The 25,316-nt window shown below is 37.3% G+C and overlaps 1 protein-coding gene across 2 annotated transcripts in view; it reads right to left on the minus strand.

The window, feature by feature from the left end:
- Nucleotides 1-25,316, minus strand: part of Tnks2 (tankyrase 2) — a 66,036-nt gene that overhangs the window by 16,275 nt on the left and 24,445 nt on the right. Inside the window, exons 7-19 of one of the 2 annotated variants that reach the window (XM_048338710.1) lie at nt 24,447-24,513; nt 22,427-22,613; nt 21,031-21,152; nt 19,687-19,778; nt 19,522-19,600; nt 15,925-16,096; nt 13,140-13,219; nt 8,765-8,910; nt 7,096-7,261; nt 5,723-5,942; nt 3,175-3,284; nt 2,343-2,531; nt 436-688 (exon numbers count right to left, since the gene is read on the minus strand). In XM_048338710.1, coding sequence (XP_048194667.1) covers nt 436-688; nt 2,343-2,531; nt 3,175-3,284; nt 5,723-5,942; nt 7,096-7,261; nt 8,765-8,910; nt 13,140-13,219; nt 15,925-16,096; nt 19,522-19,600; nt 19,687-19,778; nt 21,031-21,152; nt 22,427-22,613; nt 24,447-24,513 — 1,883 coding nt within the window. The remainder of the gene's footprint in view (nt 1-435; nt 689-2,342; nt 2,532-3,174; nt 3,285-5,722; nt 5,943-7,095; nt 7,262-8,764; nt 8,911-13,139; nt 13,220-15,924; nt 16,097-19,521; nt 19,601-19,686; nt 19,779-21,030; nt 21,153-22,426; nt 22,614-24,446; nt 24,514-25,316) is intronic. The other variant, XM_048338712.1, reaches the window with a different exon arrangement.

Genomic DNA, 25,316 nt, shown 5'->3' on the forward strand with positions numbered 1-25,316 from the left:
GACTGGCAAAAAAACCACTTTCTGGCTGGGAATGTGGCTTAGTGGTAGAGTGTTTGACTAGCATGCATGAGGCCCTGGGTTAGATTCCTCAGTACCACATAAACAGAAAAAAAGCCAAAAATGGAAATGGCACTGTGCCCAGGCCCTGGGTTTAAGCCCCAGGACTGGCAAAAAAAAAAAAAAAAAGACTTTCTAATGCTATAATGCCAGTTATTGTCAAGATGAGCATCATGGTTTGAAGTCAGCCTAGACAAAAGTCTGTGAGACTCTATTTCCAATCAACCAATAAAAAGACATTAGTGGAGTGATAACCCCAAGCAAAAAAGCTCAAAGATGGTTCAAGTCCCAAGTTCAAGCCCCAGGACTGGCAACTGACACCACCACCACCACCCCCCACCAAGAAAAAAAAAAGGTTATTGTTATAGAACATCTCACCCTCCTTTCTCTCCAAACTGGAAGCACCTTCTGGTCCACTTGAAGCAACTACTGAAGACAGTTCAGAAAAACTCCCAGATAAGTTGTCCAGACTACTTGCTGCAGAAAGGCTTGATGGGCTGGATGGACCAGAAGACAGAGAATCTGCAGTGGCTCCAGGGCTTCTCCCACCATTGAGCACATGGGGTTTATAGCATGAAGGCAGAGCAGAAGGAGGCATGGCTGCTGTCAGGAGGGCACTGACATCATCAGCCTAGGGTACATTCAAACACAGATAAAAGTCTGTTATAAGCAAAATGGAAAATTCTGTTATACCTAGTAGGATACAGTTAAAAAACATGACAAAACTCAGTAGATGTGCACTAAGATTATCATATAGTACTAACAAACATTGATTATTTTAAAGGTGAAGTGAACAAGTTGATGCTTAGCTAAATTGTTTCTAAATATAAAATATAATTCAGAACTTTTCCAGGCCACATATAATCAAAATAAATGTTAAATGTGGCAAACATGAACAAAATCCTAATTTTGATACCATGATTAAAGGACACTAAAAAATGATAGAAACATCAATTTTAAAAGGTCAGAATTTATAACCTTATTATAGTTACTCTAAAATAAGTAATTCAACATATGTAGAACTCAAGCACACACTAGTTAATGTTTGTATTTCATGGAAAATAGCGATATATTTGTTTTTCAGAGTTGAAAACCAAATTTTTGGTAATAAAGATAATTTTAGCCAAATTTGCTAAAATGTAAATCTCCCCCAAACTTACTAATATATTAAGCTGTTTCATTAGCAACATAAACCATGCTTTCACAATGCTTAAGATACTGGGTAAAAACATCCAGCAAGAAGCAAATCAATGTTTTTAGTTTATGCCCTATACAATCTTTCTCTTTCTCTTTTCTGCATGTAACATTTGTTTATAACTATAGTTACCAGTTATTGAGTACTTTTTATGTATCTGATACCCTACCAAGGGCTTTAAATATGCTAATTTCTCATATTGAGTAGATACGTTTGGCTCCTTTCAGATAATATCTAAATCTAGGCAGTTAGAAAACTTGGTAGAATGTACAACTGTAAGTGACAGAGCTAGAATTCTAGGACTGTTTCATCCTAAAGCTCATGCACAAACTCTAGAGCATTTTGTTTCTCTGCCACTTAATTATATGGTGAATGAACATATGGGTGAAATGAACTCTCACGTTTTACTTCTAAATAGCTTGGAACTGAAAAAACTGAAGGAATCAAGCTGCAATTAGGATTTGATTGTCAGCCTGCTGAGGAAAACCTATTTAAACCCCAGATGCAGTTGAACTAAATCAGCTTCTCATTGTAGCCTTGAACAGTGGAATCTTGGTAGAAAGCAATTTGTAGAACTCTCCCATCTCAAAGGAATTCTTGTTCCTTCACTGCTCTGGATGGAAAGAGAATTTACACTTATGCCACAAGTGGTCAAAGCAGAGGTGGAAGCTGTAGTTGACACTCCTATATAAATTCCAGTGGGAAAAGGAACAAGAATGCTGAAAGAAGTTGTGTAGGAAGAAAAGGAAATCTCTACTAGTAGTAGGCTGTGTGGGTGTACCTTCAGGGCATTGTTCCTAAGAGTGATGATCTATACAATCTTGTACTATTATAGCAATCATAGAGGGCTTATTACTGTTTCCTAAGCAGTTAATGGTGTTCTTTTTTCTACTCCCATAGTACTTAGTACAAAATTACTGATCAATAATTCTATCATTAAAATTTTAGTACCAAAGAATTTTTAAATTTAAGTTTGGGCAGAAAACCAGATTTTGCTCCATTCACTATAAAGACATTTAGTATATATCTATCAAGTGAATTTTAAAAGGTCAGGAAAGAATTAAGATTTTTCAAAGAGCCCATCACTTACTGAAACTAAATCTAAAGGTGTTTGTCCTTCCTGATTTTTAAGAGTAGGATCAGCTCCGTGGGCCAACAATAAAGCACAAAGCTGTGTTCGTCCCTTTTGGGCTGCTTCATGCAAAGGTGTGAAAGCCCATTTGTCCGTGGCATTGACACAGGCATTGTACTTTATTAGTAAAGCTGCTACGTCTACGTGCTGTAAAAGAAAATACTACTGTTATGGACTGACATATTATATTACTGCACTTTAGTTCTTAAGAAGAAATGAGGTCTGTACCTACCCCCACATTTTCAAATTTAACTCTGAAAATGACACTGTAATTTGTGGTAGCTGCTTAAAAATTACAGTAGAAATTTCAATAACTTGAGAACAACCTAGAAAATAGTTCAGAATTCTATATAAGAAACTAAACTAACACAACTTTAATGATTCTAAACTTACTCATGTGTTATAACTTATTATCAACTTATAAACTAGCAGCCTTCCTCAATTATTCAAACTATACCACTGATATTGGTCAAAACTGACCATATTCAGGGTCGTTCAGAGTCAGAAAGAAGGCACCTGTATTCCTACAAACTCTATAGATTTCCTGGGCACCAACAAATAAATACAACTGATAATATCTCACTGAAAATAAGAGGAAAGTGCTGAACAAGATAATAAAACAACAGCAACCCAGCAACCTTACAAGTAGTTTCAGAGCTAAAAATTGTGTGCAATTTAACTTTTACTTCTCTGTAAAATGAAAAAGTCAAACTAAATTCCATATGCACTCCAATAGTGACTTGCACTTTGAAAATTACATAGATTTTAAAAGGTATCACAGAAAACTTACCCCATAAGATGCTGCATTATGTAAAGGAATAAGTCCTCCTTTGTCTTGAGCATTAACATCAGCTCCATGTTGTAACAAATACTCCGCAACTTCTAAATTATTATAACCAGCTTAAAAAAGCAAACAAACATTACTTTCACTTGTAAATAGTTATATACATGTTATATATAGCTATATATATATTTATAAAGCATAGATACAAAAAAATGAAAATTTATGTAAATCTGAAATTCTTGAGTCTATTAAAACTTAACCTCTGAGTCCAGATGTAATAGCTCACACTTAAAATTCCAGCCGAGATTGGGAAGCAGACAGGATTATAGTTTTTAAGTCCATGTCTGGCACTGGTCCTGGGCAAAATGCAAAATCTTTGCCAGATGCCTGCCTACCTTAAGTAATAGAGACATTTGCAAGGCCCTGAGTTCAAAGCCCCGTACTGCTAACCCTCTGCCCTCAAAACAAAATAAATAAACTTTAGAAAACAGAAACAGAAGGGAGATTGATAGTGGTCTTAAAATGTTGGAACTTTTTGATTGGTGATGATATTCATTGGTTTTAGAGAATCCCCAAATTGTATTGATCAATTTTCTTGTACCTTCCTATCGAAGTCCCTGCTCTCAGTTGTTACATAACTTCCTAAATTCAGATTTATTTTCTCAAGGATTCCAAGTCACATAAAAACATAAACACATAAAAACCAAGTTAGGAATATAAGTAGCTGCAACATGGGAGGAAGTAAACCAAGATGAGTCTCAGAGTACTCACTCTCAGGTCATAAGCACATGCACTTAGCTGGTAAGAATTTACATGTTCCTATCTCTGCAAGTCTGATTAAGGAATCTACTCATTGCTAAAGCCATGAGGCAAAGCTTTGTATTTTGGAAGCATGCATAATCTCCCACCTACCATTCTATCAATAAAGTATATTTTATTTGCCATACAATCCTAAGATAGGAAAAACAAAATTTCAACTTAACCTTGGCAACATAAAAATAGTTATCACTTGAAAAATGGTTCAAATGATTTATTCATATTTAAGATTACTGTAGTTTTTAATTTTTGCTGAAGGATCTAGTATGAGAAATTTTTACAATCAAGTAAGAAAAACATTGATCATAAACTATTATAATATAGAACTCTTTCTAGGTCTCAAGGTACAGCATTTAATATTACAGAAATATTTTGAGAGTACCTTGTATACTCAACATGAATTTAAATATTACTACATATTCTACTAAGCTACAATAAAGATAAAAAAGCTAATTAAATATGTACAGTACAATTTCCAATCAGGCTATATTCTTAATATTGCACGGACTAGAAACTGGCACAAGGAAGGAAGTAGTGAAGCTTTTGCTGACAAAATTGGCATTTTTGGCTTGTCATTTCCAAAAATGCTCTAAAGCAGACATGGTTAGAGTAATTCATTTTCTTGGACAATGTTTGGGGTCCAAATATTAACAACACAGAGCTATGCTACAAGACTGACATGAACTCAGAATAGATTTTCATTTCTTCTGTTATACAAAGCAGAAGAAATAGCTAGATAGGGACTAATTTAATGTGGTCAGTGTCCTGGTAAGACCTATGAGAAAACAAATTTCTTTGTTTAAGCCAGCTGGTTGTTGATTTTGACAGTTCTTGCAAAATAAAACAAAAATAACTTTGGCAAAGGTTTATGTAAGTCCAAGATTTAAAAAATTATTTTGTGGTTTGTACTTAGCAACAATCATCAGAAGCGTGAACGCTTTAGTTTCCTGTGAGGAAGGCTAGCTGAAGAAGGCGTATTTTTAAATTCACTAAAGATGACTCAATACTGTATTCTTAACAAAAGATCACAATGGGTGCTGGTGGCTCATGCCTGTAATCCTAGCTACTCAGGAGGCTGAGATCTGAGAACTGTGGTTTGAAGCCAGCACAAGCAGGAAAATCTGTGACTCTGATCTTTAACCTCTAGAAAATTGGAAGTGGAGCTCTGGGTCAAAGTGGTAGTAATGCTTGCCTTGAGCAAAAGAGCTCAGGGACAGTGCCCAGACCCCAAGCTCAAGCCCCACAAAAAAGAAAAAAAAAATAAAGAAAAGGATCTCAAGCAGATGCTGATTGGAAGAGCCTGTGTCAATTGTTCTCACTGAATCTAACATACTAGTACTTAAGTGAAGTAGAACTTAGTAGAGAGCTTGACCTGTTAAGAGTTAAGAGTTGGGTCTGGGAATATGGCCTAGTGGCAAGAGTGCTTGCCTTGTACACATGAAGCCCTGGGTTCGATTCCCCAGCCACCACATATATAGAAAACGGCCAGAAATGGCGCTATGGCTCAAGTGGCAGAGTGCTAGCCTTGAGCAAAAAGAAACCAGGGACAGTGCTCAGGCCCTGAGTCCAAGCTCCAGGACTGCCCCCCCCCTCCCCCCCCAAAAAAAGTTAAGAGTTGCCCTGTGCAGAAATTTAAGAGTATTTGCTATCAGAAGAGACCTGGTTGGAAACTTTGAGGTTTAAGTATAGGCAACATTTTACTTTACCAACCAAAATTTGTGAAACTTCATTCACATACCTGCTAAATGTAAAGGGGTAGAATGTCGGCCTTGGGTATCACGGCAATTTACATTATCAGGTGAAGACAACTTCTTCACTCTGGCTAAACAACCTTTTTTGGCAGCATCTAGCAAGGCTGCGTCTCCCCTAAGTAGGTCTTGGATATCTGTATCTCCATCTTTAACAAGATCCAAAGGAGTATTCCCATCCCTGTTTTTCTTTGTAGGATCTGCACCATGCTAGAGATGTGAAAAAGAAAAGAGGAGGAGGAAGGGATTTAGGTGAACCTTTCATAAAAACGTCAATTCAATACAACCAAGCCAACAAGTCACTTTATACCTTAAGTTAAAATGATTATTAATGCAAAAATACAGGAGTGGTTATGTACTATGGGTTTTTATAACAAGGCACTAATGATAAAATTTGAAACATTTAAAATAAGGCATTTCATTGAAAATTAATTGATGTATATCATAGTCATGCTTATTTAATTACAGGGACAAGTTCTGAAAAAAAAATGGATCCCTAGGTGATTTCATCATCATGCAAACATCATAGCCAAACACCATTTACACTAATGTAGATAGCAGAGCTTTCTATACATCTAGGCTATATGGTGTAGTCTACTGCTTCTAAGCTATAAACTTACAGTCTGTGAATGTACAGATATCAGAGATAACTGTAACATAATGTGAAGTATTTTTGTACCTAGCTATCAAAAACATTTTCAGTGGCCTTATAATTTATTTCAATTAAAATGTTTGAAGTTTGGGCTGGGGATATGGCCTAGTGGCAAGAGTGCTTGCCTCGTATACATGAGGCCCTGGGTTCAATTCCCCAGCACCACATATACAGACAATGGCCAGAAGTGGCGCTGTGGCTCAAGTGGCAGAGTGCTAGCCTTGAGCAAAAAGAAGCCAGGGACAGTGCTCAGGCCCTCCTGAGTCCAAGCCCAGGACTGGCAAAAAAAAAAAAAAGTTTGAAGTTTATTGTTAACTGAATCATTATTTTGTAGCTCATGGTTTTATTTTTACCTTTCACAAAGTATGAGTCTATTAACTAATGTTTTTGCTGTGAAACATCTGTTGGTAGCTGTATTACACCGGTGCCATCAATTTTATCAATGTTAAATGGGGTTCATAAGCTATATACTTCAAAGCATTTTAAATTACCATATTGTACACAGGAAAATGTATAAATGTTGAGTTTGCCAATTAAAATAAAAATAATGTTCACAACTTTTTTTTTCTGAAATCTACATATCAAATCAGGCAACTCCATTTAATTATGTAACTTTTTACACTTATTAGTATAATTTTATACTACAGTTGCTAGAAAAACACCTAACATATGCTAAATAATTCACTGTCCACAGATGTACTTGAAATATACCTGGAGCAGAAGCTTGCAAATTTCATATTTTCCTTTGGCTGCAGCTTCATGTAAAGGTGTAAATTTCCATAAATCAGCTACATTAACTACTGCTCCATGCTTAACAAGAAGCTCTGCAACTTCATAATGCCCATAAGAACATGCATTGTGCAAAGGTACAAGGCCTCTGGAATGAAAAGACAAATGAGTAAAACCAGAGGATATGATTTAATCTTAATAACTATACATAAATGATGAAAGACAATTCTTTTTATATTGTAAAGATGATATACAGAGGAGTTACAGTTACATACTTAGGGTAATGAATACATTTCTTGTCATACTTGTTAGGCTCCTTGCTCATTTTTCTCCCACTTTCTCTCCCCCTAACCCTTCCTTGATTTCATCTTTTTTAACCTTCCCAATGATGCACATCAGAAAGACAATTCTTGAACTGCCTAATTACTATACTTTAAAGAACCTAAATCTATGGAAAGAAGAAACACAATTTTGGGGGATGGGTTTTTAAAATGCAGAAAATGACAAACATTCAGGTAACTCATAGTATCTAGCACTATGTGTACATATTTGTATATAAGAATTTATTTATGGGGCTGGGATGGTGGCTTAGTGGTAGAATGCTTGCCTAGCATGCATTGAGCTCTCAGTGCCACATAAACAGAAAATGTTGGAAGTGGCATTGTGGCTCAAGTGGTAGAGAACTAGCCTTGGGCAAAAGAAGTTCAGGGACAGTGCCCAGGCCCTGTGTTCAAACCCCAGGATGAGAAAAAAAAAAGTATTTATTTGAGTGTGCTGGTATAGGGGCTTGAACTCAGTAGCTGGGTACTGTGCTTTAGCTTTTTCACTCAAAGTGAGTGGCTCTATCACTTGAGCCACAGTACCACTTCTGGCCTCCCACCCCCTCCCCCACCCCCGGCTTGTTTCCATTTTACTTCTGGCTTTTTGGTGGTTATCTGAAGATGAGTCTCAAGGACTTCTATCTGGGCTGCCTTGGAACCATAAAGTTCAAATCTTAGCCCCCTGGTAGCAAGGATTATAGGTGAGAAACACTGACGCCTGGGTTAGAATTGTATTATTTTTTAGTAAAAATGATTTCAAGGCAAATTTGAAAAATTCAAAAATCTTTATTGAACAATAGCAACACTATATTAATGATCAATACCATGATGGGCACTTGTGGCTCCTTTCTGTAAACTTAGCATCTCAGGAGGCTGAGATCTGAAGACCATGGTTTGAAGCCAGCCTGGACAGTAAAATCTGTAATACTCATCTCTGATTAACCCCCAGAAAACCAAAAAGTGGAGCTGCAGTTCAAGTGGCAGAGTGCTAGCTCTGAACAAAAAAGCTAAGGAACAGTGCCTAGACCCTTAGGTCAAGCTCCACAATGCCTCCTCTCCCCACCAAAAAATAAAAAAAAAATACCAGTACCTAATACCACAATAATGTCATACTCTTCTTGGCCATTATAAAACTTAACAATTATATAAAAGTTTAAGGTATCACAGAAGTCTTCATATAAATACTCATCTTTGTAACATCTTGAAACTGAGAAACTACATTTAAACTGTTAAACAAACTATCCTATAAAAAAAATAGTTGGCAACTATCAAAACACATTTTCTTCTTTTCCTAAAAAGGCCAGGGATGTGTGGTAGTTGTTGGTGCTTACCCTTTATCTTTAGCGTGCACATCAGCTCCATGCTGTAGCAGATATTCCACCACAGATACCCTGTTATACCCAGCTGCAAAATGGAGTGGGGTAGATTGACGTCCTTCAATATCTCTGCAGTTGACACTCTGAATAGTACACAGTTTCTGAAGGATTGAACACAACAAACAATGCTTTTATAAGCTCTTACTTGTTTCAACTTATACAGCAGAAATTTCAAATGTCTGATTTACTTTGTCTCAGTTTTTTGAAACCCATTTATTCTTTTTGTGTGTGTCAGTTATTATGGCTTGAACTCAGGGCCTGGATGCTGTCCTTTAGATTTTTTTGCTCAAGGCTGGAGCTCTATCACTTCAGCCACACCACCACTTTTGATTTTTCTGGTGGTTAATTGGAGATATGAACCTCAGGGACTTTCCTAACTGGGCTGGCTTTGAATAGTGGTCCTCAGGTCTCAGCTTCCCAAGTACCTAGGATTACACGAAGAGCCACTGGAGCCAGAACTGAGGTTTTTTTTTTTTTTTTTTTTTTTTGCCAGTCCTGGGGTTCAAACTCAGGGCCTGAGCTCTGTCCCTGGCTTCTTTTTGCTCAAGGCTAGCACTCTACCACTTGAGCCATAGTGCTACTTCCAGATTTTTCTGTATATGTGGTGCTGAGAATTGAACCCAGGGCTTCATGCATACTAAGCAAACACTCTTAACACTAAGCCACATTCCCAGTCCCCTGAGTAAGTATTTTAAGTCAGGTGTGGTGAAGTATGCCTCTGATCCCAGTACTTGGGAGGCAGAGATAGAACTATTTGATGCTAGCATGGGCTACATGGCAGGACCTTGTGTCCTCTCCCCACCTCCATTTTAACAAGATCCCTAGGTGATCTGTAAGCACATTAAAGTTGAGAAGTTCTCCTCTGGACCAGTGGTTGTTTCAAATCTCTAGATTTTTAAATCCTGTGGCTGGGTTGGGGCTTGAAAATTTGTATTTCTAGGTGATGTTGAAGCTGATGGTCAAGGAACCATATTTAAGAGAATGAGTCACATTGCAATCATTAGGAATTAGGTTTTTTTAAAAAAATATTTACTTTGTTGTTACTATAAAGGTGATGTACAAAGGGATTAAATTATATGAGTCAGGTAATGAGTACATTTCCTTTTGTATCTTCCTTTTCCTCATTCTTTCCCAGCCCCGCCCTTGTATGGTCCACTTTCATCAGTGTCCAATGAGCAGGAATAAGTATGTTTAATGAGTACCAAGTTCTACTAGATGTGGTAGTTACTACAGGCATTCTATTTTCCACTTATTAATTTATCCATTCTCAGGCACGTTTTCTAACAGTAATTATCTAATAGATCATCTAGATTAATGGGTCACTACTAAATACAACTGAGCACTAGTATTCATTAGTAGGCAGATATTCTAGGTATTCTAGGTACATACAGATTCACACTTGTTTAGGAAAAGGTTGATGGAGATAAACTTTCAATAAGGGGATTTTTACAACCAGAATGCCTGTCAGAAAGAGAGAGATAGCTTTCCTTATTTTATTCTCTAAGGTTAATTCTAGCCTCAACCACATATTTTCTTATTTGTTTTCCTAGGCTCCTTCTTTATGAAAACAAATCTTATTTCCTTAATTAAACAAAAAATGTTTTTGACATACTGTCTTGCTATGGAACCTAGGTCAATCCATCTCTTGATTCTCTTGCCTTAACATCTTGGGTGTAGGGATAACAGGTGCATTATTCTTGGCAAAGTTTGACTATATAATTATGTTTATAACAGTTTCATGTTCTTAGCTGGTTAGTTTTATGTTCTTTAAAAGGTATACATGGGAGGGGCTGGGGATATGGCCTAGTGGCAAGAGTGCTTGCCTCGTATACATTGAGTCCCTGGGTTCGATTCCCCAGCACCACATATACAGAAAATGGCCAGAAGTGGCGCTGTGGCTCAAGTGGTAGAGTGCTAGCCTTGAGCAAGAAGAAGCCAGGGACAGTGCTCAGGCCCTGAGTCCAAGCCCCAGGACTGACCAAAAACAAAAACAAAAAAACAAAACAAAAGGTATACATGGATGAGCATTTAAAATTTACCAGTTTACCGGCACATGCATTTGAACAATTCAGCTAGCTCTCCATTATCTACTTTCCTTTTACTTAATTTTTATCATGTTTTGCAAAAAATAATATCTGTATTCAGATTCAGCAACATGAAAGGATAAGATGCATTTTTAAAAATCAGTTTTCAGAAAGCATTTCATTTAAAATATGAGTACCAAGGGCAAGCACGGTGGTGCATACCTATGATCCCAATCGCTGGTGAGGCTAAGCAAGAGAATTGAGAGTTTGGACTACATGAGATTACCCTGTCTCAAAAGACAACAACCCCTTCCCCGCAACCAACAACCACTGAAGAAATTACCTTGAAGCTACAGAATGAGGCCAATATGTGAAAGTCTAAACTGACATTGTGCAGTAGGTCTGTTTAGGATTGAAACGACTATATGGAAATATAGCACAATTATTTCAAATAGCTACTTCTGCTACAAATTAAACAAACTTAGCTTTTTAAAAAAAGTATCAATCATTGTTGCCCCCTCAATCTAGGTCAAAAGTTTTGAAAACAGGGGACTACAGAAAGCTTTCTTTCCCTATTAGCTTTAAAAATTAAAAGAACATTTTACCCCTCTGAAGATTTAGCTAATAATACAGAATTCTAATTTGTACTAGTTGAATTGTGAAACTCTTGGACTTTCAAAACATTAGGTTTTTGAGTCATTCATCAGAATATTTCTGTAGGTAACAGATAACCCGGCATAGGCAGTAAAACATTACATCCAATTGTATGATAAAGTCTAAGCAGAATCTCAGGAAGGTTATTCTGAGGAAGACTGCTCTAGGAGATGGGGTAGACAACTGCCAAAGTTGGTTGCTGTGAGCAAAACAAATCCTAGTCTAGATGAATAGTAGAGTATTAGGAGACAGTGGCTCTGAGAAGTGGCAATAACTGTATTACTACTGTACTACTGTACCAACATAGATCCTGGAAGCAGAAGCAGATGGGAGAGAGAAATGAGGAAAACTGTAGAAAGAAGTGACAACTTGCTTTTCTACTTGTTTATGTATCATATATAAACAATGTTTATATGTAAACAGTAATTTGATATGCTTTATTTCTTTTTGTTGTTGTGGGGTTTTGTTTTCTTTTTTGGAGTAGTTCCACGGTTTAAATTCATGGCCTCTCATTTAATAAAGAAGTGTTATACCACTTGAATCACACTTCAGTCTTTTTTTTTTCCAGTCCTGGAGCTTGAACTCAGGGCCTGAGCACTGTCCCTAGCTTCTTTTTGCTCAAGGTTAGCACTCTACCACTTAAGCCACAGCACCACTTCTGGCCTTTTTCTATATATGTGGTGCTGAGGAATCGAACCCCTGGCTTCATGTATGTGAAGCAAGCACTCTACCACTAGGCCATATTCCCAGCCCCACACTCCAGTCTTTGCATTTTATCAAGACAGATCTTGCTATGTAGTTACAGTTGGCTTAAAACAGGACCCTTCTATACCTGTCATTTGAATGTTGGGATCACAGGCATTTGCCATCACTTCCAGCATATATCTTATTCTTTTTTATTGGTGCCAGTCCTGGGGCTTGAACTCAGGGCCTGGGTGCTGTCCCTGACTTTCTTTTGCTCAAGGCTAGTGCTCTACCACTTCAGCCACAGGTCCACCTCTTTTATTTAGGATAGTTTTTAGTGGAGATGAGGCTCGCAAATTTTCCTGTCCCATGCTGGTTTTAAACCACAATTCTCAGATCTCAGCTTCTTGCGTAGCTAGGACTATAGATGTGAGCCACCGGCATCCAGCTACACATTTTTTCTTTCTTTCTTTCTTTTTTTTTTTTTTTTTTTTGCCAGTCCTGGGGCTTGAACTTATTAGGGCCTGAGCATTGTCCCTGGTTTCTTTTTGCTCAAGGCTAGCACTTTACCACTTGAGTCACAGCACCACTTCTGGCCTTTTCTGTTTATGTGGTACTGAGGAATTGAACCCAGGGCTTCACGCATGCTAGGCAAACACTATACTGCTAAGCTACATTTCCAGTTTCCACATTGTTCTTTTAAAGGGACAAATAAATAGTTCTTTTAAGTAAAATCCACTTGGTATTATATAAAATTTGTTTAAACTTGTGAATGTGATATTCATTCAAGGCTGAAACTAAGATCTTTCTCTTTTATTACCCAGTGTTCCTATTTTCAGAAATAGGTGTTTTTGGCCTTTTAAAGCAAGACACACATAAACCAAGACCTTCATTATAATATACAAATTCATTAAACAATGTCAAAAGAAAAACTCCAAGGCTAACAAAAACTTTAAATTGTATCTTACTTTTACAGTTTCCACATCTCCCGCCTTTGCAGCTTCCAGCAATTGTCGGTCTGCCTCTGAATTACCTAATGGGATACCTTCTAAAAAAGAGAGGAAGAGTTATGATTAACTTCTATTTAGAAAATAGAACCAAGCTTTCTAAAGTTCTTTTACAGTTTACTAGATTATATAGGAAATTTCCAAAGTAGTGAAGAAAAATATTAAAGTTCCTAGCAATTTTCTGAAACATATTGCATATAAGTATGTGTAGTTACAAATGTGATAGAAAAGAATATAAAATACAATCAAGTTACGAGGAATGCTGGGAAAGTATTAAATTAGGAGAATAATTCTGCCATTAGATAATTACTAAACGTGAGTAAATCACTTTAATTTCCTGAGCTTCAATATTGTTTTTCAATTTTAAACAGTTGGAATTGGAGGCACGGCTCAACTGGTAGCATCAACTGTGAGCAGAAAAAACCTAAAATAGCACAAGGCCCTGAGTTCAAACCCCAGTACTGGCACAGAGCAAAACCAAAACTAAATAAAACCTAGGAAAATATTTCTACATCTTAGAAAAAAATTCTAAAAATACCACTTTGAAGGCAAATTGATTAAAAAATATCAGGCAATAGCATGGCACTTAACAAAGCTAGAAGACAAAGAACTAATGGAAAAACCCCATATTACAGTATGTAGTTAGAAGAAAATACATTCAATATGTAAGTGTTCTTATGAAGACTGCCCAAGGAGGGCTTAATACATAGCTGAGTACATTATCTGATGCTGACAAGGAAAACACGACATTAGTATTAGTGGGGGTGTAAAATAGTACACAGTCTTTCTAGAAGATAATCTGACTATATGCTACCTTGGAAATTCTAAATTTATTCTAAGAAATGGGTTGGAAAGGTAAGTAAAGCCATATAATACAATTTAGCACAAAACTGTCAAGACTAAATTCTAGTACCAGGTAAATGAACAGGACAAGTATTCTTAATCTCTAATCAAGTGTAATATATGGGAAAGTAGATTTTTAAGTAATTCAGTTTTGGCAGACCCTAGGAGGATCAATCTGCCTCCACCTATTTAAGCAGTGAGTTGCAAAATGTGGATCTCAGACCACAGACATAAGATCGTCAAGAATGATTGCTAAGGGCTGGGAATATGGCCTAGGGGCAAGAGTGCCTGCCACGTATACATGAGGCCCTGGGTTCAATTCCCCAGCACCACATATACAGAAAACGGCCAGAAGTGGCGCTGTGGCTCAAGTGGCAGAGTGCTAGCTTTGAGCAAAAAGAAGCCAGGGACAGTGCTCAGGTCCTGAGTCCAAGCCACAGGACTGGCCAAAAAAAAAAAAAAAAAAAAAAAAAGATTGCTAAAATAAGAAAGAAAAGGCTTGATTTATTATCTGAGTTTTGAGATCTATGTCCAATCTATATAAAGTATGTAGATGTTTAAGTACTTAAAAATAATGAATATGAACACATTCAGTAAGTCTTAGTAACTCTTGTATCAATTCCACATGTCTTAAATATGCAGGATCTAGGGCTGGGGATATAGCCTAGTGGCAAGAGTGCCTGCTTCGGATACCCGAGGCCCTAGGTTCGATTCCCCAGCACCACATATACAGAAAACGGCCAGAAGCGGTGCTGTGGCTCAAGTGGCAGAGTGCTAGCCTTGAGCGGGAAGAAGCCAGGGACAGTGCTCAGGCCCTGAGTCCAAGCCCCAGGACTGGCAAAAAAAAAAAAAAAAAAAAATGCAGGATCTAAGAAAGAATGAAGCACAGCTAGTATTTAAGGTGTATTTATTACTAGGATTGCTATACTAAAAGACCCTTACACCTTTTCTTTCTTTTTTTTTTTTGTCAGTCGTGGGCTTGAACTCCAAGCCTGGGTCCTTTTCCCTGAGCTTTTTGCTCAAGGCTAGTGCTCTACCACTTTGAGCCACAGTGCCACTTCTGGTAGTTATTTTGAGATAAGAGTCTCAAAGACTGTCCTGCCTGGACTGGTTTTGAACCGTGATCCTCAGATCTCAGCTTCCTGAGTAGCACAGATTATAAGCATGAGCCACCAACACTTGGCCCCCTTACACTTTCTTTTCTTTTTTTTTTTTTGGCCAGTCCTGGGGCTTGGACTCAGGGCCTGAGCACTGTCCCTGGCTTCTTTTTGCTCAAGGCTAGCACTCTGCCACTTGAGCCACAGCGCCACTTCTGGCCATTGTCTGTATATGTGGTGCTGGGGAATTGAACCCAGGGCCTCATGTATACGAGGCACGCACTCTTGCCACTAGGCCATATCCCCAGCACCCCACCCCCCCCCTTACACTTTCTTAAACATTCCTTTAATTGGAGATAATGGTCTCTCAGACTTTTCTGCCTGGGCTGGCTTTGAACTGTGAACCTCAAGCATCCTGAGTATTTAGAATGACCAGTGTGAGCTAAGAAGTGTGGGTTAGTTGTATCTCCCCCCCCCCCCCAAACCAAGGTTGTTAGTCTCATAACAGCTATACCATGTGCTGGTATTACAAGTGTGCACCATGCATCCAGATGTAAAGGCTTTTTTATTTTTAGCTTCCTTTATAAAAATTTGAGAGCTATCTACTTAAGAGAAATTTGACAAAAATACTACTTAAACAAAATCACATGAGTTAATGACATTTGGGTACTAAGCATAATGAGGTTAGAGTATGACCTAGGAAGAAAAGAAAAAATTTCTCTTACCAACTCTTACACACAATTCTTAGTACCTAAAAAAGTAAAGACTAATAATGATGATATGATGATGATGCAAGCACTTAATACCTTGGAGGAGTTGCTGCACATTTTCATTTCCCATCTGCAAGGCAGTAAAGCCCTGAAGGGATATAATGTTAGGATCACATCCATAGCTCAGGAGTAGACGACAAGTTTGTAGATGTCCACAATGTGCAGCTCTGTGCAAGGATGTCTGACCAAGATTATCCAATGCATTAACCTTGACAATGCAGAAAAAGTTGAAGTTAGTCTGTAGTGCAGTGCAGTTTTAAACTGGATACTACCACATGCTATATTGCCAATGTTACAACGCAGGCAACTTGAAGGAAAATTCCTTGTAGCACACATCCACAGTCTGCTCAAATGCCCCAAACCAAATAAAACAAAGACATCTGAGAACTTGCCAATGGGTTTCAGTCTTTTATCATTCCTGAATGTTAGTGCTTAATAACTTTTTTTTGGTTGGTCGTGAGGCTTGGACTCAGGGCCTGGTCGATGTGTCCCTGAGTTCTTTCAGTCAAGGCTAGTGTTCTGCTCTACCACTTTAGCCACAGCTGGAATCCCAGTTTTTGAGTGGTTAACTGGAGATAGACTCTCACGGACTTTCCTGCCTGGGCTGGCTCTGAACTATGATCCTCAGATCTCAGCCCTCTGAGTAGCTAGGATTAGTTATAAGCTACCAGCACCCTGCCGGAAAACTCAAATTTTGACTGAAAAATTGTGAGACATCAAGTAATAGTTGAGTCCATCAATTTTACAGGCTCTCTGGGGGATGTGGATGTAGCCAGGAGCAAAACTGGATATTACTTAGCATTAAAATGCCCATCTCTTTTCCTTTCCTTTTTGTGGTTCTAGAGATTAAACCCAGGACTATGTTGTTCAAGCTAGGCAAGCTTGCTACTGCCATTGAGACACGGCCCATGTCCTTAAAATATTTATTTCTGTTGTCTATCTCATTATTTTGTAAAGTATAATTTGTATAAATGTAAAAGTATATTCACACACAGAATCTTTTCTGCAACTCAATGGAACAATTTGTTGAGGTGTTGATGAATTTCCAAAATATTACACTCAGTGGAAAAATCCTTATACAAGAGCAAGTTGCATTATTCCATGTTTATCAAGGCCTCAACAGGCAAATTTAATTTATGTTAGAAAGTAAGAATGGCTATTACGTACATTAAGAGGTAGGATGGGGCATTATTATTGTCTTTTTGGTGGGGTGGTGGTTGTGCTGGGAACTGTGAGCTCCGACCACTGAGCAATAACCACCAAGCCCATGTTCTTTCTCTCAATACTTTTGGCTACCCAGATGCATACATTTGTCAAAGTTCAGCAAATGTTCATTTAAGATGTGTGCCTTTCATGGTATGTAAATATTATATGTAAACTGAAACCTCGAACATGTTGAACTCTGATGTGCATTTGAAAGTATTTAGGGATAAGTACAATGATTTGCAACTTACCTTGCCATATGTAAAAAAACAAGATACTGATGGATATGTAATAAAACGACACAGTAAAATATTAGTGACAAAATATGTTCTTTAAAATTCTTTCAATTCAGCTGTATTTTTGATATTCTTCACAAGGAAACAATACTTGTACAACTCTATTTCAACCTCAACTCTGCTGTCTGACCATAAATATAATTAAAAGCATAACAGAAATTAAGTTCTTCAGTAACCAACCCAGTGTCCATTAATATGATTTTAGATACTGGTTGATTCACATTCATGAAATCAGAATATAACAACACCTTAATGAACATGAGAACTAGACTATTAATAACTACTCTCCATTCTTTTAGAATGGGACTTATTTTAAATGCTGAGGGAAATTAAACTACTCATACACTCTAATTCACTTCAGTATGAGAAACATCATTTGAAAACCATATTTGGATACCACTATGATTAGGGTGACCGACTTGTCTAGTTTGTCCAGAGCTTTCTCAGTTTTGACACAGAAAGCCCTGTTGTTTTGAAATCGCCAAGTCCTGGATAAAACTGAATGGTTGGTCACCCCAGTCAAGACTGTTTTTGAGTTTCACAAATCAAATTTAAATATGTATGAACATATTCTTCAAGTAACACACCACATGTATGAAAAAAACAACCAATGAAGGTACAGAACAGAGAGACAAATGAGATATGCCAAGCAGTCAAGTAGAAATAAACTTTATTTCATTGAAAAACTTACAATAGGAAAGATTATTTGCACATTATCAAGAACTCCCCCAAATCAAAGTGACATTAGGACAGTGAAAGATAACAGAAAAAGAAACTGGAAAATTCTAAGTAGTTCTTTGAGTAGAGACCCAAGGAAGGATAGATAAAATGATTCTTCAAATGGATGGGTGTGGGTGGGTGGCGCACTCCTGTAATCCTAGCTACTCGGGAGGCTAAGATCTGAGGATCATGGTTTGAAGGCAGCCCAAGTAGAAAAAGAAAAAACTGTGAAATTCTTATTTCCAATTAACCAACAAAAAGTCAGAAGTGGAGGTATGGCTCAAAGTAGAGCAGTAGCCCTGAGCAAGAAAGCCAAGGAGAAAGTAGTTTAACCTCCAATACCAATGCAAAAATAAAAAACCAAAACAGCCCTCCCAGCATCTGGTTAGGAAAAGATTCCAAGTGCTATTCAAGGGAAATGAGGTCTCTGCTTTTTTGTTCTCTATTTATCCTGAGTAGCTCCATTCTTTCTATTATATAGTACATTTTTACTAATGGTTTTGTTTGAAAAGGCAATGATTTGAAGTAAAAAAACTGAAAAATGCAGAAAACCCCACAAACAACCTGAAAATGCAGATGTATGTAACTATCATTTCTGTTTTGTGTATTTTTTATTAAGTGGTGGTTTTTCTTTTTTAAAGTTCCTGGATAAGAAATAGTAATTTCTACCCTTAGTGGAAGTATTCAGTGAATAAAATGCTTTGTACACAAATGCTAAAGGACATTAATCAAGATGGACAGATACATTGTTTTTAGTCAAAGTATTTAAATAATTTCTTTTTATTCAAGTTCTTTGGCTTAGTTACAGAAATAACAGGAGGTACAAAGATTATTTCTGGGGCAAATAAGAGCTATCATGGTAACCAAGATACAGGTGAGAAAAGATAACTACGAAAAGACTAGAATATAATCTGGAGTATGTACTGTTAAAGTCCTTGAGTACTGAGCTACGATCTGTAATCTTTGCTACTCAAGGAGGCTGAGACCTGTAGGATCATAGTTTGAAGCAAGCCTGGCATTAAAGTCTGCAAGACTCCATCTCTAATTATTTAACAAAATGCCAAACTGGAGGTATGGCTCAAGTTATATCGTGTAAGTTGACCTGAATCCATCCCCAGGAACATAAGCATGCTCACACAAGCATGAGCTTGCACACAAACATACATATATACACACACTCCAAAAGTGAGAGTACTTAAGGATGACTTTGGCCAATGGGATATAGTTAAAAAAAATAGAAAGAATATGTAAATAAAATAAATCTTGCAGCAAAAAAATACAGAAGTTACCTATGGTACTGTTTTTAAGTGAAGATTTAGAGAAAAAAACTTATTAGAGAAGTTTAAAAAGTCATCATCTGCTAAATGAAAAATAATTGATTGAATTATCAAAGACTACCAAAAATGAAATATACCTTTGCTTCATGTTTCACTACTACTTCGACAACATCATTGTGAGCTTTCTCAGATGCCACGTGCAGAGGAGTCAAGAATCTTAAAGAGAAAAAGTCAGCCAGACAATGAGTATATTTCTGAAAACCAAAATATCAATAATATTTAAATATGGAAAGTATACTTACTCTTTAGTCTTTTCATTGATGTTTGCTCCTTTTCTTAACAACAATTCACATATTTGCTTTCTTTTAGGATATGGAGATGCAGCAGCACAATGCTAAATAATTTAAATTGCAGCATTAATCAGACTATATATAACTGATTTTATATAAAATATTCATGTTTCTTGGTGTTGGAAGTATGGCTCAAGAGTTAGTGTCAGCCAATGAGCAAAAATGTCAGCTACTGAGCTCTAGTCACAATATTGGACAAAAACAAACAAACAAAAAAAACCAAGGAACTTGTGTTTCCAATCAAGAATAATCAAGTAATTCAATTTCTTCATTTTTTTCTTTTACCTAACTGCTCTCGGAAGACAGAATGTACATCACCACATTCTGAAAATCCTATGAACTATATGACACCCATTACTAGATACTCTAGTCAAACTTTGTTCCACTGTTGTAATGGAAAACAATATGACCAGTCACCTTTTATTGTTCTCATACTGCATGATGTCTGTGCTTTGTTTAGAAAGTTCTTTCAGTGTTGAGGATCGAACCAAGGGCTTCAAGCATGCTAGGAAGTGTCTACCACTGAGCTATATCCCTAGGCCTAGGCTGGGCTGCTTTATAATACTCATGTGGGCCAGGTGTGGGTGGCTTACACATGTAACTCTAGGTACTCAACAGGCAAAGATCTCAGGATACTGGTTTGGGCACCTTGGTCAGAAAAAGTCTGTGACACTATTATTTCCAATTAACCATCAAAAAGGTGGAAGTGAAGTTGTAGCTTAAGTGGTAGAATGCTAGCCTTGAGCACAAAAGCTCAGCAACAGTGCCCAGGCCCTGAATTCAAGACCTCCCCCGTCCCCTCCAATTTGAATTCTCCCAGCTTAATAGTACTGATAAAATCACTGTTAAACCAAGTGGTATTTATCTCTCAACTAGTTGAGGCAGCAAAGTAAGAACCTTGGATTACTTGTTCCACACAGTGTTAGAAAAAGATATATTCTTGGTTTGAGGCTGAGTATCAAAGAAGAAAAAATGCTGGGTGCCAGAGGCTCCTACCTGTAATCTTAGCTACTCAGGAGACTAAGATTTAAGGATCACATTTGAAGCCAGCCCAGGCAGGAAAGTCCATGAGACACATCTCCAATTAATCAAAACAAAACAAAAAGCTGGAAGTGGAGCTGAGATGCAAATAGTAGAGCACTAGCCTTTGGCAAAAAATCTCAGGGACAGTACCTAGACCCTGATTTCAAGTCCCAAGACAGCACTAAACACCTCCCCCCACCCCCAAAAAAACCCCCAGAACAATCCATATATACATATATAATGAATAAATAAAATTTAAGTCTGAAGCATTACCAATGCTGTTTCATGAGTCTGAGGATGTTTAAAATTGACCATTTCCAGAGAGAGGTGTTTTTTTATTCGTGTAACATCTGCTTCCCGTGCAGCTTGTAGCAATGAATGTCCTTTAAATTCATCTAAATGAAGAAGCATTTAAATCTATGTGAGAATGATCAGATTAATGAAATTTCTATAACAAAAGATACTTAGTAACTTTCCTGGAATTAGTATAAAAATAATTTCCCAAAATACCTAGACTGAAGATGTATAGCTATTTTCTACATATAACTGCTAAAAGTGACACAGTGGTACACTAGTTCCTGTCAATTGCTGCTGAATTAATTCTCAGGTGTATACAGAGATTTAAGCCAAGGTAGAATCATAGTCTGGCCATGCCAGTTGGTGGCTCATGCCTGTAATCCTAGCTACTCAGGAGGCTGAGATCTGAGGATCATGGTTCAAAGCCAGCATGGGCAGGAAAATCTGTGAGACTCTTAGCTCCTATTATCCACCAGAAAACTGGAAGTGGCAGTGTGGCTCAAGTGGAAAAGTGCTAGCCTTGAGCAGAGAGCTCAGGGATAGCACCAAGGCCCAGAGTTCAAGTCCCACGACTGACCATATTAAGAAAAAAGAAAGGAATCATGGTCTGTTCTATTTCATAACTGGCTCAGAGAAACCTACAAAACTGCAGTGTATTTATAGATCAGAGTGTTCTGAGAATTTTCCAAAGCACAGAACTTTTCTAAGTTAAAAAAAAATAAGAAAAAGGGTGTTAATTATCCCTACATTAACAGCACGGCAGTAGCAGATGGATTTGCTCATACCTCTTAGGTAATTATGGACTTGACAAACTGGCTATTGCTAAGTGCAATCTATAATGAGTGAATTAAAGAGAGTATTTTTTTTTTATCAGTTTCTCTTTTACTTGAGAAACCATCTTTCATTCTTTTTCACTCCACAATAATGAGTCCAACTCATGTTGCCTATTGTTAGTAGTAATAATACCATATCTTAATTAGGTGGTTATTTCTTACTGCATCCATTTTAACTATAGGCAAAAACCACAGAACTTGGTAAAAGAATATGAAATGTTAGGACCCAGGGACTATACTTATATGATTGGAATCTTACAAATAACATTTTGAATTTCAAAGCAGATTAATTAGAAAGTCATATTAAAGATAAAATAAAAGCTTTCATTTTAGAAGTACACCATAATACATAGAAAAAAGCAAAATTTGATTTCAAAGAATGAGTAAGTTTTCTTTTAATCGCATCTAGAGCAAGTACTAGCTTCCAAATCATTAAATATGCTAGGCAATAATAGCTACTCATGGTTAAAGAAAATACTCTTAAATATTCCCCCAACTAAATAGACATATATCTCACTATTCACAATTTCTATACTTACATGACAATCTTTCTTTTAACTGTGGGGTGGGAGCCAGATCTATAGCGCTTTTATTGTGACAATTCAGGAGTGTTGGATCTGCACCATAACTCAGGAGAAGAGAACACACTTCAACCCTGTTCTTAGAAGCTGCTTCGTGAAGAGGAGTAAACTGCCACAAGTCCATTGCATTTACACAGGCACCATGCTGGGGAGGAAAAGTGTATTTTTGTTTTGTTTTGTTTGCCAGTCCTGGGGCTTGAACTCAGGGCCTGAGCACTGTCCCTGGCTTATTTTGGCTCAAGGCTAGCACTCTACCACTTGAGCCACAGTGCTACTTCTGGCTTTTTCTGTATGTGTGGTGTTGAGGAATCGAACCCAGGACTTCATGTATATAAGGCGAGCACTTTACCACTTTAGGCCATATTCCCAGCCTGGCAAAGTGTATTTTAATATTAATTTTTTATGACAATTTTTTTTTTTTTTTTTTTTTTTTGGCCAGTCCTGGGGCTTGGACTCAGGGCCTGAGCACTGTCTCTGGCTTCTTTTTGCTCAAGGCTAGCACTCTGCCACTTGAGCCACAGCGCCACTTCTGGCCATTTCTGTATATGTGGTGCTGGGGAATTAAACCCAGGGCCTCATGTATACGAGGCAAGCACTCTTGCCACTAGGCCATATCCCCAGCCCTTTTATGACAATTTTTAAACTGCAATTTAGTACTTTGTATTACATTAGTACTCAGGAAAGTTTAAAAAGATTGTCTCCAAGGTTTATTTTTTAAGCTAATTATTTCAGAAAAATAAATTATTTTTCCAGCTGAGTGTTACACCTCCTAATAAGTTATCTGTTTTAAATTCTAAAGTGAAGAATGAAGCTTTAGATTTAACTGGCATCTTCTCCAAGACATTTTTTTTCCCTTCTGGACATATAAATACAAATACAGTGAAATGAACAGCTCTTTGTATAATTAAGTGAATTTTGGCAGATATACATATTCATGATATCATCATCCAAGTCAAGATTTAGACTCTTCCATGACTACAGAATTTTTCCTTGTGCTCCTTCATAAGCAGTGTTTTGGCACAGTAATAGGATGCTCTCTAATTTCAAAAAAATGAAAAGTGCTGTACTCAGCTATCTATTTGTACTAACACAATCATCTGATGTTTCACTATGATTCCAAATGTTGTTTTAAAGAGAAGCAAAAGCATCATTGCTAGTCTGGGAAGGTGATGTAGTAGTAGAGTGCTTGCTTAGCATGCATGCAGCCCTGGGTTGGATTCCTCAGTACCACATAAACAGAAAAGGCCAGAAGTGGTGCTGTGGCTCAAGTGGTAGAGTGCTAGCCTTGAGCAAAGGAAACTCAAGGACAGTGCCCAGGTCCCGAGTTCAAGTCCCAGGACTGGCAAAAAATAAATAAAAAGGATCACTGCTACAAATACATGATACCACAAGTACATTATCAATTTGAATAGGCTTATACAATACAGCACAGACTACTCAATATTATAAAGTTGTTTCTGTAGATATTATTATGTGGTGGCACATGTCCAAAAAGAAGCATTAAGGCTCTGGAAACAAATGTTTTCTTTCCCTTCCCTTGACAGCAGCTGAAAGTAAGATGAAGTATTGAGGGATTAGACAACTGGGTTCAAGGCAAGAGCCGTCTTACAAAGGTGGAGGTGGGCACACACAGGTGCACACACACACATTTGTATGTAGAGAAATTGGAGTGAGTAACAACCTTGGATGGGAAAATCTTGCTTGCAGATATAACTGGTGGCTTAATATGTGAATCAATAAAAGTTGCTTTCTGATCTTTAGCTATAAAGTACAGAACCAATCTGCTATTCACATGACAGTTGTGTTATTTTGTTTAAAATTATATGGTATCTCAAAAATTTGAACACAGCCAGTTCCCATGTATTTTATGATTATAATTATTCCTTCTGTCTACCAAGCATTCAGAACAGAAATAAACCATGTATTTTAAGAATTTTGTATAATTATAGAAAATAATAAGAAAGGTAAGAGAACCAACCTTGACCAGAAGCTCAGTTACTTCATAATGACCATAAGAACAGGCATTGTGCAATGGTACCAGGTCACTACAAGAGAGAGGGAGATAAGTGTGTGATTACAGATTCTCTAGCCCTAGGAAAATTAACAAATTAAAATCTATTTAAATATCAGATAATTTGGTGATCTAATAAAAATTTGGTAACATCCATAGAGAGCCTAAGTCCCATAAGGTTGTAAGTTAAAATAGTCCAAGCATTCTTACTCCCAAGTCTCTTCAAGTCCATCTTCCTCCTACCCTGCTACTTACTGCCAGTGACTTAATTTGGCGTATATATTATTTCTTCCCTGTATTACTGAAATAGCCAAGCTGTAGCCAATGTTTTCTAAACTGTCAATTACTCTTTGTTTTAATATTCCTGTAGCCCTTTCTTGCTTTTAAGAGACAATTCAAAGTTTTATTTAGAGACCAGGTCCTTCTTTTTTTAAAAATTTAATTTATTTATTAATTGAACACAATTTTTTTTGACAAGGTGTTGTGCAAAAAGGGTACAGTTACATAGTAGGGCAGTGTGTACATTTCTTGTGATATCTTACGCCCTGTTTTTTCTGAGACCAGGTTTTTCTATAGAGCCCAGGCTGGCTTGGAACTTCCACCAGTCTCCTCCTCCTGAGTAGAATGAGATGACAAGTATGTGCCATTTTGTCTGGCATGGTTCCATCTTTTTCACGTTTACCACAGACTCATGAGATTGCCTTCTTTCTCTGGCTTTGCCCTTCAATAACAGTATGTTGAACTCTAGGTCCCCGTATATCTCTACACAAACTGAACACACCACAGATTTCCCTCCATCTTCTGATCTCCCTTTTATATATCTTTTCCAAACACAGC

This window comes from Perognathus longimembris, chromosome 2 (assembly GCF_023159225.1).
Source record: "Perognathus longimembris pacificus isolate PPM17 chromosome 2, ASM2315922v1, whole genome shotgun sequence".
NCBI classification, from domain to species: Eukaryota; Metazoa; Chordata; class Mammalia; order Rodentia; family Heteromyidae; genus Perognathus; species Perognathus longimembris.